The 19975-nt window shown below is 37.4% G+C and overlaps 1 protein-coding gene across 1 annotated transcript in view; it reads right to left on the bottom strand.

Moving 5' to 3' along the window:
* The window catches only part of TMTC2 (transmembrane O-mannosyltransferase targeting cadherins 2), a 374133-nt gene that overhangs the window by 122878 nt on the left and 231280 nt on the right, over positions 1-19975 (bottom strand). The window contains exons 5-7 of the mRNA XM_080935191.1: positions 7612-7697; positions 6977-7161; positions 5538-5616 (exon numbers count right to left, since the gene is read on the bottom strand). Coding sequence (XP_080791317.1) covers positions 5538-5616; positions 6977-7161; positions 7612-7697 — 350 coding nt within the window. The remainder of the gene's footprint in view (positions 1-5537; positions 5617-6976; positions 7162-7611; positions 7698-19975) is intronic.

Here is a 19975-nt window from a genome sequence, read left to right as displayed (position 1 = left end):
ATCTGAATATTTCCTGAAGATATGATACAACAAGACTGGATACCAAGGAGATGGGGGAAGGGGAAGAGAGGAAAATGATAAGCAAAGAGAAAGAAATGGACAGAATGAAGCCAGGCATTAATCCATGAATATGAAAATTTTTAAATGAACTTAAAACACAGAAGATACAAGAGGCTGTGTGAATATTTCCCCCCATATTCTACCAAATGAACTCAGCATATAATTTTCATATTTTAGGAAAACTTAGAATGACTCATAATTGATAGTGTCTGGCTCTTGACATGAGAAGTTATACCAGGATCCTCCTTTTGAGGTTGTTTTATGTCAATTTATGTAATTAACAGTTTAAAGGGCACTGAGAGCTATTATGGCAGTTAGCTCTTTCATACCAAAAGGTTCCTTCTCAGAAATAGAATTCTAAAATTTGTATAATTGTTCTGCACTAAAAATGTCTCTAATATATTAACCGTATTTTGATTCACTCCGTTCCTTTCACACCTTGAGAATACTTTAATGCAATGGAGATGCAAGTCTTATGGGTACATGGGTACTTTTAGGAGCAAAAATTAAAGCAAATCATTTCTAACTACTAGAGATTTGTGACCAGGGCCTGATTTTAGAAGAAAAAACAAATGTCTCTTGTATCTGCAACTTAGAAGAAAAACAAGTGTACATAAAGCAAACAAAATCAGTAATCAACAGAATCTAGTCCAGGCACTATTGACAAATCCAGTGGCTAGTGAGACAGTAGAGAGAAAAACCTGATCAGCGAGTTGATTGGAAAAAAGCATGCAATGTCTTTCTGATGGTAAATGCACATGGCGTATTACTAAGATAAGATACCTGGTTTTGGAGAAGAGCATATCATGAACAGTTATGAGAACGGTGCCCCTGGACCACAGCGGAGAGTCTAAGACCGTGTTGCTCTTGTTTGTTTTCTTGTTACACTCAGCACAGCCTTTAAATAATCCTAATTATTCAGCCAGTGATTATAGACCTCACTGACTAGACTATAAGCTTGCATTCTCTCTTACTCCAAGCAGCAGACCATATTGCCCAAATGAAATGGACTAAATCACTTGTATAATTAAACTAAACAATTACTTTGCATTGAGAATGCACAGTAATTTTATTTTCAGTAGTAAATAGGCTTAAAATGACCTCTGGGATTGGAAAGAGCTCCAACTGATAGGAAAACAATAGGAAGTACCAAACTAATTGTGCTAATTGAGAATCACTGAACAGCAGTATCGAATCTAAGATATGGATGTTTTAAGAATGAAGGGAAAAGAGGTGCTTCAAACTCTTCTGTGCTGAAATATTTTCGAGCTGAATATTTAAAGTATGAGCTATTAATCACAAATACGTAGGTGTCATATTCTTTACAATTAAGTGCTTTAAATTTTTCTTATATTTAACAGCGTTGTTGTCATCTAGACATGGGGAAGTAGGGGCTGGAGAATCCTTCAAAGGAAAAAGTGAGCCAGTTTCAGTGACACCAATTGGGTACACAGAAAGCTTTGAATTTAGAATCAAGACGTTTCTGACTCTAACAGAAGCTGCAATCCCAACCTTTGAACTTGCTTCTTTGAGATGTAATTTTCCTCTCTTGGAAAAGAAAATTGATTATGTTGCTAGGATGTATAGGACTCAAGTGTTTCACCCCTGATATTCCATGATATGGTTATTCAGCTCATATTTCAGAGATTAAGAAAAAAGCATTGAGGCCAAATAAATTCCTATAATGACTGCTGGAATGAGAGGTTTGACTAAGAATAGAATACATCATAACAAGAGAAAAAGAGAGAGAGAGGAAGAAAGAGAGAGAGAAAGACAGAGACAGCGAATATGATTAGGGCAACTGTAATTACTTGTATTGATTCACTTTCATGTTTTATACACAATATTATTCAGGTATTATAGACAATATTACTCAGTTACTATAGGCAACATTAAACGGAGGATTTTGATTACAATAGGTAAGAAAATGGGGACATGGGCTGTGAAGAAAATGTAACAATCACTTGAGTTTTTTTCTTCTTTGAAGTAGACCTTTGATACATTCAAGCCGATAGCTCTGAAAATAATCGAATCTATTGAGCAATGTTTCCTCCACTATGTAAGGAAAGATCTAATGCTAAAAAGAACCATCTATTCTTGGAGGTAAGAGACCTATACAAATGGTATTGTAATGGAAGGCCACTTTATAAACCATGTCCCAAATCAGAGATACAACATTTTTATATCATTATTATAATCAGCTTTCAATGGGAGCTATGGTCACAGCTAGCTTCTGAACACAAACACAAAATCAATCCAGTTAAACCCCAGAAACTGTCAAAGATGATCTGGAGTCAGGCTTTCTGATCTCAAAAACTGCCCTACCCTATGCGTGAATTGCCATTTAGTACAGCTTACTGTCACCAGAGACTGAATCTCGCATATCTCGGTAAAATCACATAACTGTCTAGAAGCAACTCTAAAACCCACTTAACCTTTACTTTTAATATTGTGTTTGCAAAATGATATTTAGTATCTGTTTAGTGTACCTCTAAATGTTTGCAGCTCACCTAATTCTTCGGGGAAGATAGCCCCCCCCCCCCATTAGTTAAAACCACACCTTGGTCCTAGGGAGTCAAAATGAACAATTAGAATATATTTTAGATTAACCCTGTGCTTGCTTATGAATAATCATGGTAAGATTGAGTAAAGAATAGTAAAAATATGAGTAAAATATTGAAAACTGAAGTTGAAGAACAAATTAATCAACCCTGCTTTGAATTTTAACAAAAGCGGGAAATATGTCCATCTGTTATTCAGAGTCAGTGAAAAGGCATGCATCACAAAGTCCTAAAATGTTCAGATAAAAAAAAGAAAATCTGAAGGAGTAGCTATAGTTTTTTTTTTTAAAGCAACCTCAGTGAGTTTATTAAAACAACATTCCAATATAGTTTTATTTTTATATGCATTCCATTAGTTCTCCCATATTCTAAAGCAAAGAAAAAATAGAAAACACACAAACACACACACACACACACACATATGCCTGTGCACACAAGTGCTCGGGGGTGGTGGCCCAGAAGGGGTAAATGAATGAGACATGTAAAAAATGAATACTTGCTGGCTGAATCTAGCCAGACATTATAATCCATCACTGATCCCTAAAGGGCACTAATAATATGTAAATGTGTGAATTAGAAAACACAGTGAAGGCTGTTGATAAACTTGATAGGATAATCAGCACATGCTGACAGAATAATGAAACTGATGAACTGATAGGGCGGCTTATCTTCTAGGCCATTTTTTTTTCCCTTGTCAAACGGAGGCTAATCAAAATGTATCAGGAGTTAAAGCAAACACTCGGGAGATTTAACCCATTTGATTAGGAGGTGAATTCACTCTCAGAGAAAATTACAGTTTCCCGGACGAGGGAAACTATAAAACCTGACCAGCTGACAGGGTTTCACATGAAATCAAGCAGAAGGCAGCTGCCATAATTACAGACGGAATCTGGTATTGGAAATTATATTAGGGTCTTCCCGTAGAAAATTGTCAGGGGTATTTTCAGAATCCGAGCAGAGAGACTGCCTCCTTCCATAATGGAAAATAACACAAAGAGCCAGACAGTGGCTCCAGGGACACACTTGTCTTCTGCCTGTGAAAGCTCAGTCTTCGTGTAACCAAAGGAGAGGCAGATCCCGAGGTACCAGCTCAATTCTCAATCCAATTTATTTACATAAAATAATTGAATGAATTTTCCGAAATCACGAACTGTTGAGAATACTAGCACTTCCCATTAGCCATAAAGAGACCACATGCCGTTTGTCACCGAGGAACGTGAAACCTAAACCCAATTTCAGCAAAGATAACTTATTTGACAATTGATTAAAAACTGGGCTCTAGAGTTATGAATAAAATCAAAGTAAAGTCACTCTGCCCCCTTAGATAATGCTGGGAAGACAATCCCAGTATTTGCTCCATTATGAGAATGCCAAACATTAAAATGGAGAGGGCTAACTAGGAAACCCACCCAGTCTAGGCACCGTCTAGGCGGTATTCCTGAGTACATTTCATTCATGTGGACAGATAGATGGCAAGATGCTTGACAGTCAAAGGCACCGTTTTTAATTTTTAATCCAATAAAAGCTTAAAGGCAAAAATTTATTTAATGAAGATAAACTTTAGCATGGTGAAATTATCTCAGAGTTGACAAAGAAATACCCAATATCATTTTTGATTCGAGGATTCAATCACTCTAATGATAGGCAGCTGGAGGTGGGTTGTCCAGAGGCATGGAACTTTATTAACCTCCTCTAAGTGAGATTTTCTTTACAGAAAGCCTATACTGTGCCTCAACCAGTCTCTGACATATGTCTATACTTCTTGCCATTTAAGGAAAGACTACGATTTTTTTTAGATACACATTTTGAAGTCATAGGGCATTTGAGACTTTGTGCAAATACATAACCACTCACCAAGTATCATTTTTTCAAACCATATGATTTACAATGAAGGTAATAAGCCTATAGGTTCTACAGCCTGATTGTACTTATTTCTTACATATGAAGGACATCTAGAAAAATCAAAGGACTTAATCATGTTTAATAAATAGAGGAAATGAGTCTGCAAATTCTGCTCTAGTAAAAAATAAATTTAATTTGGGGACAAAAGCAATCCTTCTACCATTCCTGGAAAGTGTTACGGTAACTTATCAACAAGGCTAATTAGACTACATGCAATCATTTTCCCTAAGAGTCTCATGCTGAAGAGGTAGTTTCTAATTGTATCTACAATCAAACATCTGTAGCAATAATTTCTACAGTAATAATAGATTAAATATGCAGGTGATAAGAGCGTGGTTAGAATTTCCAGGTCTTTATCTCTTGAATCCAGGAAAACAATTCCTGTCCTAAGTTTATTTACATTTTGACTGGCAGAGAGTTAGGCAGATTACTCAGCACAGGAAAGTAAATAATCCCAGAATCATATTTACCTTTATCCCAGCCTCACAGTCTCAAGTGCTACTCTGGAGGAAAAAGGTACAAAGACACAAGGACTCATCCATGAAAACATTGCAAGCTGCCTAGCACATCTCTCACCTTTTACATGCACCAAAGCCCATGAAACTCTGCATCACTACAGGATAAGTTCCGGGGATCTTCTGATTAACTGAATAATAGGCTAAGATTATTAGTTTTGATAAACTCATAAAATAGACACATATTCTATATATGTCTACATATAACCAAAATTTAAATGTAAGTATAAGATATTACCTTCTCATTCCCTAGAGTTTCAGTAGTCCTTGATGCTAAATGGTATTGAGCTTCCTTTGCCAGAACTCTGGAATTTGGCAAATATGATGGACACACTCCACTAGCCCATTTCTTTGTGAGAGCTCCACTACAATCTCCATAATGCACAGTGGGGGTACTGCTCTGTGACTACAGTGAGTAGAAACCCACTGTACAGTAACACAGGTGCTTCCTTCTCTGCACATTCCAGAAAACTCCATGGAAACAATAGAGAGTTCTTACCCATCATGTTGTATAAGCTCTGAGGTGCAAACTGTCTTGGCATCTTCTGAATTGCTTCTCTATATACACTCAGGGCTTCCTAATTTAAGGAACAAAATGAAAGATACATCATCATTAGATGACAGGGATAGTCACCAAAAGTAACATAATAACATTCATCCAAAGCTGAAACTACCCACTTCTGTTTCTGTATGGTCCACTAGAGGAAAATAATCGAGCTGTCCTTTGATATCACACTGCCTTAATTTCACGGGTAAAAATAGCCCTGTGAGGAATGCCACATGGAAATTTAGTTTAGCAAGGAGCTGAATGTTAGCGATGCTCTTTTACCATAAAATTTCCCACTTCATACAGATTACTGGACAAGATGAGCTAAAAATCTTTCATACTTGGAAGCTACTCATTAGTCATCCCAAATCTATGGCCGCTTGGACTCAATGTAGAAATAAAGTGATAGCAAGCAAACTGATATTCGCTGAAACTCTTAGATGAAATTATGATAGAAGGCATAACTTCTTCCTCCTGTTTCAGTCTTAAAAACATGTGAGTGTTCTTTCAGGGGGGTGGGTGTGTTGTCCTGTCTTGATAGAGCACAGATTAAATAAGGGAGCACAAAATGGCATGCAGGCATGGTGTGTTGGTTTGAATAGGTATGGCGCCCATAGACTCATGTGTTTGAATGCTCAGACAGTGGGAGTGGCACTGTTTAAGAGCTGTGGTCTTGTTGGGTAGGTGTGGCCTTGCTGAAAAAAGTGTTTCACTAGGGGTAGAAGGGCGGTCTCTGAGGTCTCCTATGCTGAAGCGCTGTCCACTGTGGAAGAGAGTCCCCTTCTGCTGCCTGGGCAAGAACTCGCAGCTCCTTCTCCAGCCCATGTCTGCAGCATGCCACTGTGCTTCCCATCATGGTGATAATGGACTAAACCTCTGAAACTGTAACCCAGCCCAAATAAATTATGCTCCTATATAAGAGTTGCTTTGGTCATGATGTCTCTTCATAGCACGAAAGCCTAACTAAGACACGGGGTTTCATCAATAAAGTGGATAAGGGTAGGTCACCTAATTTCCTAGACAGTATCTTTCTTACTACTCCCTCCACTATTAAAGATACATTGTTTTTATGGTTTTTTTAAATTATGGAAAATGGGTAGCATGTAGGTAAAGTTACATGCTTAATATAATGAATACAAGTACAATCTTCTTTAAGGAAAAATATCAAACACCAAGTAAAGGAGAAGGATTCTAGAAACTGTATCTTGGATCAAGGAAATGGGGAGCACCCTATGAGCCTTCCTGTGTCCAACAGTCAAGACACCTATCAACATAAACTGAAACACGAACACCTTAGCTTCTCAAAAGACTGTAGAAGCCCCAGGAAGGAACCTGTAGGTTAGAAACCACTGAGACTATATCAGGATGGAGGGCAGGGAGGTGTGGCCAACCTCATAATGTCCTTGCTCATGATAGAGTTTCCCGAGGTTGTAGAGACAGCTGGTGACAGAGCTTTTATGTGCGTGAGGATCCTTCAGGTTCTCATCTGGAATCTCAGAACACCTGAGGAATGTCCGCCGGGCTTCTTCTGTCTTCCCTTGGTTCATGAGAATAATGCCGGTGTTTAAATAAGCAGCTGAGAAGGGAAAACAGAGGAGCGAATGTGCACCGGAGGTATATTGGTTTCATTTCTGTTCCAAAGGATATTTCTTATCCATTTCTTTTTAAAATTCATTCATTGTGGATGGAAAAAGCAAAGTCTGATTAACAGTAACAATAACCCCAAGTATTACTAAAAACATACTTGTCTTATCATTCAACTGAACTACAAAAATTTTTATGTTAACTTAAAAGCTAGTTAAATAAAAGGATGAGATATTAGAGGACTTGGCAAAATAAATAAATAAAATGAAAATGGCAGTGAAGAATGACATTCAGAGATGGGGGGGATTTGTCAGTATTGGCAAGTATTTATAAATAAAACTACCACACACCCGACTTTCTCTGAAAGGCTTTAATACAGAGAGAGAATTTTTACAAACAGAAGGAAAGGTAGCAGAGATTCCAATACCTCCATATTACTTACAAGCCAGGGTAGGCCTGCTGCCGACAGCCAGTTTGTAATAGTGGAGCGCTTCTGTAAACCTGCTGTTCTCTTGGAGCAGCAACCCTCTGCATAAGGAAAAGAGAAATCCTGAAAAGGGGCCACTTTACTGCTACACAGAAAAACCACACATTTCCATTTTATATTCCAAAGGTACAAATGGTCAACAGCCCAATAAAAATGCTGACCTGGCTTCATAAAACTAAATTCTAAATGGAAGGAAATGATCTTTCATGAGGGACAAAAATCCTACCCAGGTATCAGTGGACCCTTGTTCCATGAGAAAGTATTAAGGTGGATTTTCAAACAGACTTCTGGAGCCCGTAAACGTTCCCCTCGGCAGACTCAATCGCCTCCCACTCATGGCTAACCACCTGGATCTCCATTAGGAGCACACACTTTCCCATCACTTCACCACAGGAAGTGTGTGGAAGGCAGGGATATATACATAGAAACATGAGATGCCTCCCTCAAGAGCTGTTGCTTGGGAAATATTTGCCCATGACTCTCCAATAGGCAAAAGGCTAAAAGCAATCTGACTCAAAATGGCAAAGACAGTCAAATACAGTAAAGAAATAAAGAGGTAAAAACGGAAGGCTAGTTATTTCAATGCTGCTTAAGATTTGGTCCAATAAACTTGAATTTTAGAGTAATGTGCAAATTTTATTCTACTGGGCAGAAATGCATCTCCTTCTCCAGACCCTCAGACTCTTGGGGCCTCTCCATGAGGCTCCTTAAATAGTACCCACATGCATTAATGAAGCAATTTGAAACTCTGCCCTTGTGACATAACTGAAAATCAACTATAAGCATTTCTATGAAAATAAGATGTCAGGAAACTGAACTAATTAGAAAGCTCTCCCAAGGGCCTTGGTTTAGGCCTTTGCTGGTAAACAGTTTCTTACAGAGAGAAGGCACATCTATTGGGCTGGCAACTGCTGTTATGATGCCAATTGCAGGCTCAACTTGGCAGCTTCCTTGGCTATTGAAAGAGAAGCAAAATGGAGGGCTGAGAACAGAAAAGGCTGTTTGTCAAAATACATGATTTCATCGAGTATTTATGGTTGGGAATGGCAGAGTGCCTGCCAAGGGCTCATGAGTAGGAATCTGGGAGCCTCAATGGAGCTTTGCCAGCAGGTGATGATGGGGTACGGTGGGCGGAGGTTAATTCTTTTCCACTGCCTTGCAATTTGCTAACGTCAATCTCCTAGATTAAGTTTTGAAGACATTAGTTATGTAAAAATCAATCAAACAAAACAAAAAAATAAATAAATAAACAGGTCTGCCATTACCATGTGTGGCTTCAGGTATCACCATGTGGACTACCCAGTTATGTAAATTGCCCTCTTTATCATTTTCTCCTCGATTCCATCTTCCCTTAGCTCTGGCATCCCCTTTCTGTCAGGCTTCTTCCATGTGTGGAACCATCCTATGCAGACTGAAACCCCTGACTGCTTCTTTATTCATATACTGATTTATGGTGAGTTGGTGTCCAACAATAGTTTTTATCCTTCATAAAGTCTGCCTGTCATGATGCATCAATGTACCAGAGCAATTCCCTTCACCCCTGAAGTAATGATCACTCTCCTGACACCCAGATGTTTCTGTCAGCTGACTGAGCCAAGTCAATCTAGGAGCTCAGTTGAATTCCCAAAGCCAAAACATCTAAAATGTAAAGAATATCTCCTGCTCAAAAAATAAATCAGAAATCTGATAAATGAATGAAATTGAAAAAAGAAACCCTTCATCTCCTTAGATTTATAGCGTCATCAGACCAGCTCCAAAAATCTGAGATCTGATTTTCATTCCTCTTCCCTCCTTGCTTTTCAGTTATAAGGTTTGTAAAGTCTCCAGAGCCATTGACACCTATATGCCATGGCTCTTCCCTTGTTATCTTTATAACTCTGTCAGAAGCCTTTTTATCTTTTCTACCACCTGAATAACTGCAAAGCCTGCTAATTAGTCTCTACCTAATTACATTTCTAAAGGGCAAATATGCTATTAGGATAAATGAAGTGAACATGTTGGGACATGCATAGATCTGACTCTGTGCCTAAAGCCTCTTTGCCTCAAGACTGTTGTACTTGGCCACATGGGAGCTGCTATGCTGATACCTTATATTCTGTTACTTTCCAATTCATAAAATATGTACAGAACCGAGAATAGCATGCAGTGTGACACTGAAGCCTTTACAATGTCCCGAGTCATAATCATGGTAACCAGTGAGTTCAGGTCACATGGCTTCCATGACTGATTTCCAAGGGGGTAAGAATTTCACTAAGAAATGTCACCTTGTTATGTATGTTTCAAGGAGTAATCAAGATTCAGATGTATAACTGCAAAGAAAAGTTACATATCCCAAAAAACATCGTTAAAGTCTAGTGAACAGACAAACACAGATTAACAATACTGTCATCAGCCTAACGTTAGATAGGAAAAAGGGGGATTCTAAGAATTTATGTGGTGGTATTAGTTAAAGGGAGAAAAGCTAGAGTTAGGCATAGTTTCTCTGAAAATGAATCCCATGCTCAAAGCTGGATAGAATGGGACACATATTTAATCAGGGAGTTTGAAGAATGAAGTAGGGAGGTTTAAGAGATTAGTGCCATCCTGGGCTATATACTGAATATGAGGAGAGTCTGTGCTGCATGAAACAAAATAGAACATACAAAACCTACAAGTTGACAAGAGAGAGATGTATTCAATAGCCCTCCAAAGCTTTAGGCCTAAGAAATACAATGATGGCCTTAAGATAGCCCCAAGAGTGCAATAGTGACACTTATATCTTGGGGATACCAGCACTCAGTCATTTGTTTGGACTTAGTGCCTTCTTAGAAGGAAGAAATGCATAACTACTACTATAGAAGTAGCTAATTTCCTATGGGTGGTTAAGGCCATGGAGCCCAGAGGAGACCATCACCTTCACTGTTCTTAACCTGAGCCTAAATGCATTCCAAATGCTCATCTTTATACCCACAGAGAAGTGTAGCTCTTGTGCTCTGTCAAAGAAGTATCTTTTGGCAGCAGACAAAGACCATGATATAAATCTAAAACTGGTCCTTGTCAAAGACAGGTGACCGTAGGGTTCCCCGGGCCCAAATGATTTCAAGACAAGACATGGAGGAACACAGAGAAACAAGAAGTACAAGCAACAGAGGTAGAAGGGTCTGCTACAAGGCAGTGACTTGTAGAGTCTACAGGGAAGTTGCACCCAGGAAACTTAAACCAAACCAGCCCCTAAACAAGACCAGTACAATGCTCGCACCAATTGACATACCAGTATGGATAAGGGAAATCTCACAAGAGCCACACCCACAAAACCTCACAAATAGCTATGATTAGCTGCAGCTGAGAAAGGGAAATGCAGTCTTCTTGTTCATCCCAGGTGGTGATGCTAGCAACACTAATGAACTCCTTGGGTTATCCTGATACACACATGAAAGTATGTTTGTGTGTCTAACAGTAACTATCAATGAAGACCTCATGAATTTAAGAGTGAGTTGGAATAGAAACATGAGAGTTGGAAGAGAAAGATGTACAATGAAATGAGATTTTAAAAAAGTTAAAAAAAAAAAAAAAAAACTTGGATGGCCTTAACAGAAGAAGAAAAAAAAACCAAAAATATTCGAGATACATATAGAATATCTATCATTTTGCTCTAAAACTCAAATTCTGTGGCACTCCAGCTTGACTTGATATGCTGGAATTTGTCATCTTGAAATTCATATTGACTTTGAACCCATCCTAAAAATTGTCAGTAGCAGGCCACATTTACAAAACCTACAATTTGCTTTGCTAAAAATATGTACTAGATAGACTGAAATCCCTTTCAGTGTATTGGTTGCAATGATCCAAGTAGCTACACTCACTCAGCATTTATAGCATACCAAGCAGATTACATAGTAATCAACAACATTCTCCCAATGCACGTTAGTACATCTGGCCCTGTTTTATCCAAGATAAATCTTAGGCAAGAAGATCTATCACAATGCTGTGTCTTTATGTCTCTATATTTCTGTTTCTATGCATCTATATATCTATGTACTTATGTATCTATCTATGTGTCTATGTATTTATCTATGTGCCAATCTATCTATCTATCTCTTTATATATCTATATATCAATTTATCATCTATCTATCTGAAGCAGGTTCTCTCTGTGTAGCTCAGATTGGCATATAACTCACTATGTAGCTCATTCTTGCTTTGAAGTCACAAAGATCTGCAGGAATCCACTTACTGAGTGCTGGCAATAAAGGTATACAACACCACACCAAGCTAGATAAGAAGTTATTAATTAATATACAAAGAACTTTACAACTATTGACAAGTATATCAAAATATAAGCCTAACAGTCTGAAAATAATTGAAGATTAAGACTATACTTGATTATTTCCTCCAAAAACTATTCCATGACTGTTCAAGTTGATGACTTAGCATGTTTATAGACAGGCCATGTGAATAGACTCTTCTGGCTTCTATATATATTAAAGAGGAATATTTTTAACAGACCACACTCCCAGAATATAGCCATAAATAGTTTTATAGATACTGTGAAAAACTGTCTTACAAGCAACTGTACTGATTCTCGGTATATAATAACACAAGACTAAAATACTGTATATGAGCAACAAATATGCAACACACACCCTACCACTACCACCACCACCAGCAGCAGCATCAGAAGCTGAAGAAGCACCAATAATAGAATAGCTTCATCAGCTTTTTATTTTAATTTTTAATTTTTATTTTTTTTTTTTGGCTACTGACCATTTTAAGAATTACCAATTTGTCTGCAGAATTTCTTCCATGAGAAATTTTTATCCATCTCTTCCTCTAAGTACCTAAGTACCTTTCTTCTAAAACACTACTTTAAAAATAATCCCTGTAGTAATAGAACTTGATTGATGAAAAATAGTCAAAAGAGTTTGTATAGTAGATTGAGAAGAAGTAAATGCAGAATTAAATATAAATGAAACACAAATCCCTAGTTGGCCCTAAACCCTGATAGAGACAGAGGGAAACATTTATTTAACAAAGTGGTTTAAATCAGGGGTGACTTTTCCACCCCAGAGAGTACTTGGTAGAGACTAAGATTAATGGTTGTCACAGCATAAGTCCTGGCCTTGGTAAAGGGTAGGGTGCTGCTATTGGTATCAACTGGATTAGGGAGGGGAGTGCTGGCCACTGGCATTAGCTGGGTAGAGGGCAGGGATGCTTGTTGAGGTTTGGTCTTTTGCTGTGTATTGTAATGCTAAATACTGGCCCCCAAGTTCTGGTTGCTTTTGGGACAAGGAAATCCTTAACTCTACCAAGTAATACTATGTAATCTTACTTCTTAATTTAAAACTATTGGTTGAATAAAGATGCCTATAGCCTGTACATGGGCAGAAGGTAGGTCGGTAAAGTTTTGCTTCTAGTACCTTGAGTTCTGAGGACAGAACTACAAAGACAAGAGGAAGGGGAGTAAGGAGAAGATGCCTCGTGGGAAGAGATCCTGAGGACTGGTCATGCAGGCTGGCCAGTGGAGTAAGAGTGGTATAGGAAGAGCATCGCAAGTCATATCTTGCAGAAGTAGACAATGTAAAATAAAGGGATGATATCTGTCCAGCTCTGGTGCTGCTGTTAAAGCTTATTATAAACATACACATTTTGTTTCTTTTATCTGGAAACTAAATGATCACAGGTCAGGTAGAAACCCACTGACCTTATATATTTACCACAAAAGACACTAATAATTATCTTACCAGAGTAAGATAAGAGTAAGAGTCTGAATGTATAGAAGGGATATTAAGAAATACACAGTTCTGCTGATTTTTCTGTTATAAAATGAAGTTTTTTGACATCATTAGGTAAAACAAGTGTTCTAGAAACTTGATTAAGGAAACTAAGTCAAAAATTATGATATCAATTCCAAAACAAAACAAATTAAAAGTCTGGGTTTTTGGTGGAGAGAGGTGGCCCAGAGAAAGCACTCATTGCAACTTTAAGGACTTGACTTCCCTGGGACACACATGGTTGAAGGAGATCACTGAAGATCACTGACTCCCTCTAGTTTTCATCAGCTCTCTCCAGATGTGCTGTGCCAAGCGGATCACCTTCCACAAATAGATTACAAAATGCCATTTAAAAAAAAAAAATCCAGATCTTCAAATATGACCTTTGGCTTTGAGTTCTAGAAAGGGTCTTAAGAAACACTTGAAATATGAGCTATCTCAAAGTGCTAGGAAATAAAGTTCATGAGCAGCTGAAAAGTCAAATATTCTGTAATGTGCAATTCAGACTCTGTACTGATGTCGACACTAACCTCAAGAACAGGTTGCCACTAACAGACAGCTTTGCGCATTCTAACTGGAGAAATAGTACACACATTTAATTGCTTTTTGTTATTTTGGTTTTTGTTTTCTTAGGTAAAGAAAAATCCCATACCACTCCTATATTATATTAACATGGTAAATAATGCCGGTCAGCCTAGGATCAAACAAAGAACATAATTTTTCAGTTCATCCTTTCACTGTGGAAGCTGACATGTCAACAATCACAACTGCATGTAAACTGTCGCATAAGCACAATCTTGGGAACCCAATGAAGAAACACTTTCCCCAAACCAGCAGCTCAGATGAAGCTCTGAGAAGACAAGAGACAAAGGAGAGAGCCCGGAGTGCTGAGAACAGCATTCCAGACTATGAAATGCCAGAGTCACAAAGGGTGGCGTTTGAAACCTAACAATAGCAATAATAACAGGATTCATGAAAATTAATTGACATAATCTATGTAGAAGGAAGCATTTGGGAACGTGGAAAGCCAAGACAACTGACAATTAAGACGGAACAACTAAGAACAGGCTGATTGTGAATAGCTACACTCCTCCCAGGCAGTCAGAGAACAGTGTTTACTCACAATGGCTCACTGAGTGATTTAGGAACACAAAGCTCAGTTGTGAAGAGAAATAACGTCTCCGTCTGCAACCGAAATCATCTTGTGAGTTTTATTTTATTTGATCATCCTTCAATATACAGAGGGACTTTAAAACAAACCATTTACTCCCCTTCCAAGATACAAAATAAATTTTAGAACTGTGACTTCTTTTTTACCGAAAGCGATCGTGTGTGAAATTTCCTAATGGTAATTAATTAACATGAGTAAGAATCATGTTGTACCTTTGCCTTAACTCAAACACCTGAATCAAATTTGCTAATTGAGCTGCCTCTATAGTAAGATTTTTATATCATGTAGCTGTGACATGAGACTAGAGATGAATTTTCCCTTTTTTTTAAAAAAAAAGTATGCTCACTTTAAGCAATGAGTATGATAGGATACTTAAATCTCAGTTATTAAATTAAGTCATAATTAACAACTTGCCGCATAGTCCTAGTGATGGTTTGAATAGATTTGGCCCAGGAAGTGGCACTATTAGGAGGTGTGTCCTTCTTGCAGTAGGTGTGGCCTTGTTGAAGAAGTTGTCACTGTGAGGGTGGGATTTTAGACACTTCTAGCCGCTTGAGAGATTCAGTTTTCTCCTGCTTGCCTGTAGAACTCTCAGATCCTCCAGCACCATGTTTGCCTGGATGCTGTCATGCTTCCCTCCATAATGATAATGGACTGAACCTCAAAACTGTAAGCCAGCCCCAATGAAATGTTCTCCTTCATAAGAGTTGCTTGGGTCAAGGTGTCTCTTCACAGCAATAAAAACTCTAAGAAGTAGAGCACAGATGTCCCCATATTCTTCTAAAGAAAAACTAAAAAGCAGGCAAAATTATCACATATCCACATGACTATAAATGGAATCCAATTCATAGGCTTTCTAAGTATATGTTGTAATATGGTACTCAAGACCTGGAGTTACGTGTTTCCTAAGTTTGTAAGTTTTATGAGCTGAGGTGTGCACTTCCTGTGTTTTAGCCATTGTGTTACACAGTGAGCAGGCAACGGGAAGGAGAATCAAATCAATGTGCACCAGGGATGAGCTGCAGGACTAAAGCTCAAAATCTTCCAGGAAGCCACACAACTGCATTCTGGGTAATGTAGGGAGGATGTGGTAAGCCCTCATTATCCCGCTGGCTATAAGGGAGATGTCCTGTGCTGAGCACTGGGGAGGATGTAAGATAGGAGATCAAGACAGCGGGCCTGCCCTCTTGATGACGTGACTGAGAAAGTCATTTGTAGTTGCAGCTTAACACTCACCAACTTCTTTCCAAGTGGCAAGTAGCTAAATACATTAAGTTTTACCTTTTTGTAAATTACATAAAGCCATGCATTGTAAAAAAATATGGCTGGTAGAGGGAATTTTAAATGAAATGCCTCATTACATTTGAATGCATACAAAGTATGAGTTGTCTAGTTCTAAGTGATAACCGTATCAAGCAATGACCTACTATAATAAGCCAAACCATAATATGTCGTTAAAATCATATAATTCAAGAATAAAATAGGTGTGAGAAATTGAAACACTTAAATAGAGCTTTCAGGCAAGCATGGTCTGAATGGTTGCTCTTTGCTCAGAAAGAAAAAAAAAATTCCATTTGCAGTATGTTCAATGTTAATGCCCTCTCAAATTCTAGGAAAAAAAGGACACTCCTGGGAATTATCAGATGGAAGAGAAACAGGCTGGATTTTCTACTTACAAACAGATTCAGTGAGCCTCCAATGATTAACTGAGCACTGAGGTCAGTACAGACAAAGCAATGCTTTCTGTACCGTGCATCCCTGTGGGCTCTAGACAACACTAGACTCTAGACAACAGACGCTCTACCTGATGTGTAAGCAAATGTATTCTCTCGACTCATCCCTTCTTCCCCAAATCCAATGCTCTATCTTCCTTCCTTTGTTTTAATGAAATGACTCTGAAGACTGGTAGAAACGGAGTTTTTTACAAAGATACCTTTGTGTAGGAAAGTCCTAAAAGAAGAAGTACCTGCAAAAGAACACGGCACGAATCAGGTACCTTTAACTTATTAGAAAATGTTTAACGTGGATGTTATGAAAAAGGAGATTGGACAGTTAAATGATTGTTGCTGCAAATAGTGATTGTAGAGCATCATAGGAACAAAGAGAAATTTTGCTTGAAAATGTTAAAAATTCAGATGACAGCAGATGCTGGCAAGGATGCGGAGAAAGAGGAACACTTCTTCACTGTTGGTGGGGTTGTAAACTGGTACAACCACTCTGGAAATCAGTATGGCGATTCCTCAGAAAATTGGACATAGTACTACCTGAAGACTCAATTATTCCACCTCTAGGTATATACCCCAGAGATGCTCCAACATACAACAAAGACACATGCACCACAATGTTCATAGCAGCCCTATTTATAATAGCCAGAAGCTGGAAAGAACCCAGATGTCCTTCAGTAGATGAATGAACACAAAAATTGTGGTATATTTACACAATGGAGTACTACTCAGCTATCAGAAACAATGACTTTATGAAATTCTTAAGAAAATGGATGCACCTAGAGAATATCATCCTGAGTGAGGTACTCAGTCACAAAAGAACAGACATAATATGCAGTCACTGATAATTGGATACTAACCCCAGAAAGCTCTGAACACCCTAGAAACAACTCACAGTCTATATGAAGTTCAAGACAAAACAAAGACCAAAAAAAAAAAAAAAAAAAAAAAAAAAAAAAAAAAAAAAAAAAAAAAAGAAAGAAAGAAAGAAAAGAAAAGAAAAAGAAAATGAAAAACCATTATGCTTATTCTTTACATACCAAGAAAACTTTGACTATTATTTCCAGGTTACATCTTGTTTTACATGTACATTATGCTCATTGTAACTAGTAAGATCTTAATGCACACTATCAAACCTTTAAAAAAACCAAACCGTATTCGTTTACTTTTATGAAAAAATGCTTACAATCTGTACATTTATCTTTGTTTTTTAAAATAAAGTTGTTCAATTAAAAACAAAGAAAATGTTAAATTTCTCTAGTACTGAAAAGGATCCAATTGCTCTTCTAAAGGACTTTCGTTGCATGGCAACAAATGCCAAGTCTCCTGGATGGAAACCAACCAGGCAAATGTAGCAGGGACAAACAGATGAAGGTATATGATTCCATTACATAGTTCTCCAAAGTTGAAACCTTTGTTAAAGTGTTTCCTCTAAAGTGTCACATAAATACCAAGTAGATTCCAGAAAATACAGCTTAGATTCCTCTTTGCTTTCCTCATTTTAGATGGACACATTTATTTTTTCTTAATTGACTTTCACTTAGATTTTGACAGCTGAGTACAATACAGCTAGGACACTATGTCATATGGAAGTAGCTGCTTAAATATAACCTGCAAACCTTTAGCAATTAATATTAGGAAAATTCAGAACAAAGCGGAAACTTATTCTCACTGTAGTCTGTCTTAAAAAAATATGGGGGGTCTCATTTAAATAGTATTTGTTACAAAGGTATTTCTGAGGTAGAGTTTAGATGAGGAAATCTAATATCTTAATTCTCTATCCTAGTAGATACTTCTCACCTTTGTCACAAGATGATTTATGATTACTATTTTAATTAATTCTCACAGGAAACATATTCACCACTTTGGAAGAGGAGCTTAAGAACAGAGTAGTTGAGGAACTAATTCAGATAGCTGTAATTATGATTGTACCTAAGACTCACAGACAGGTATTGTATGCTAACATATATATGCCCAATATCATCTATACCTGTATTCTGAATATATTAAGGATACATTTTCATCTATTTATCAAATATAATAATATATATGAATAATATAAATATAGCCATGTGGTTAAAATAATAAAATAACAGCACTTAATAGTAACCTAGAAATAGAACTCATGTGGGTGGCTATATGGACCAGAAGTTTTCCATATTATTTCTTTCCATTTTTATAATTAGAAGCATAAACATATTTCATAACTTTTTTATAGACAGACAGACAGACAAATATATAGGGGAAAGTAATTAACATGTGCTTCCTAACTCAGATGATAAGAGTCAAAATGAGATGAAAAAGAAAAGGGATCTCACTTTAAATTCAACTATTACTTCTCTATCCTACATCATCTCTCTGTTAAGAAGTCTCTCTTCTCAGTCTTCTTTTGGCTTTATATGTATTGTGCCTCTTAGTTATTGGTATCAATTCTCTCTGTTTCTCATACTCTTTCTTTCTCTTTCTTTCCTCTTACTTTCCACACATTTTTCTTAAGAGAAGAACATTTTGGATTTGCATTATGCTCATGTAAATTGCACCCTTCAATAAAAACCATTAATTGGTCTAAAATTGAAACCGAACCAATACACCCACTGAAGGTTTTGGGAGGGAGAGATGGGTCATTGTTGCATATTAGATCAATTTTTTTGTGGAGAAAAACTTGCCAGTTAATGGCATGGTTTTACAAAGAGACAGCCAGGAAGTAACTGGAAACAGCATAAAATTAACATCTAACAAACTTTTCAGCTTTTATTACTATATGCTTATATCAAGTTTCTAAGCATATTTTATTTAATCCTTCCAAAATAACACTAACATAATCTAATTTTACAGAAGAAGAAGACAGATTAAGCAATTTTCCCGTGGCCGATCATGGGAACCTTTAATGGAAGTGTTGAACCTAAATCTGCACACTGCCGGGGCCACCATCTGAGGACTTCACTAAGCTGCCTTCAAGGCACAAGGGTGACAGAGGATTCAATTTTTATGAAAGAGGATTTTCTTTCTCTTTTTCCCCCTTTCCAACAAAAACAAATAGAATAGAATTCTTATAAGCATATATATATACAGAATCACACTCAAATCTGTTACAAATATTTTTCCTACCCTATAAGATAATTATATGATCAAAAACAAAATTAAGAACTGGGATGCATCTAGTGCAATCTAAAGGCACAGCGCAGTGATGATTTAACTTAAGTCTATATAGAGATTTGTTTGTAATTCTTTGCTATTTATGGATGTTAACCAACATGGACGTTAAGTGATTAGGTAAGAGGCACAGTTGACAGTAATGTATATCCCATGGCCACACAAGAATCCAAGAGGCACAGGCAAAAGAAAGACTGGTCTCTTCAGACACCCCAGTTTAGCCAGATTATCGCTTTATTTACTGGCTAATTCAAATTGTATTTTGAAACTGTAACTGTGGGCATTTGATTGTCATCACAAAATCAAAATGATTTGAAAACCTACACAAACCATGGTGACGGATGCTCTGATGAAGGAAGGATGAAAAAAAATGTCTACAGTAAAAAAGTAAGGAAAGGACTCTGATTCTGATTCACTGTTGTTTGTCCAAGTATCCCGAGTAAAAGTAAAAAATTCTAGCATTAGGGAATCTTTTAGGAATTGGCATATGCAATTCAATACTTCAGGGAGCAAAAAAGGTTC

Source organism: Micromys minutus, assembly GCF_963924665.1.
Source record: "Micromys minutus genome assembly, chromosome: 22".
Lineage (NCBI taxonomy): Eukaryota > Metazoa > Chordata > Mammalia > Rodentia > Muridae > Micromys > Micromys minutus.
The sequence above is the reverse complement of the archived record's forward strand: the minus strand, read 5'-3'. Positions and strand labels throughout refer to the sequence as shown.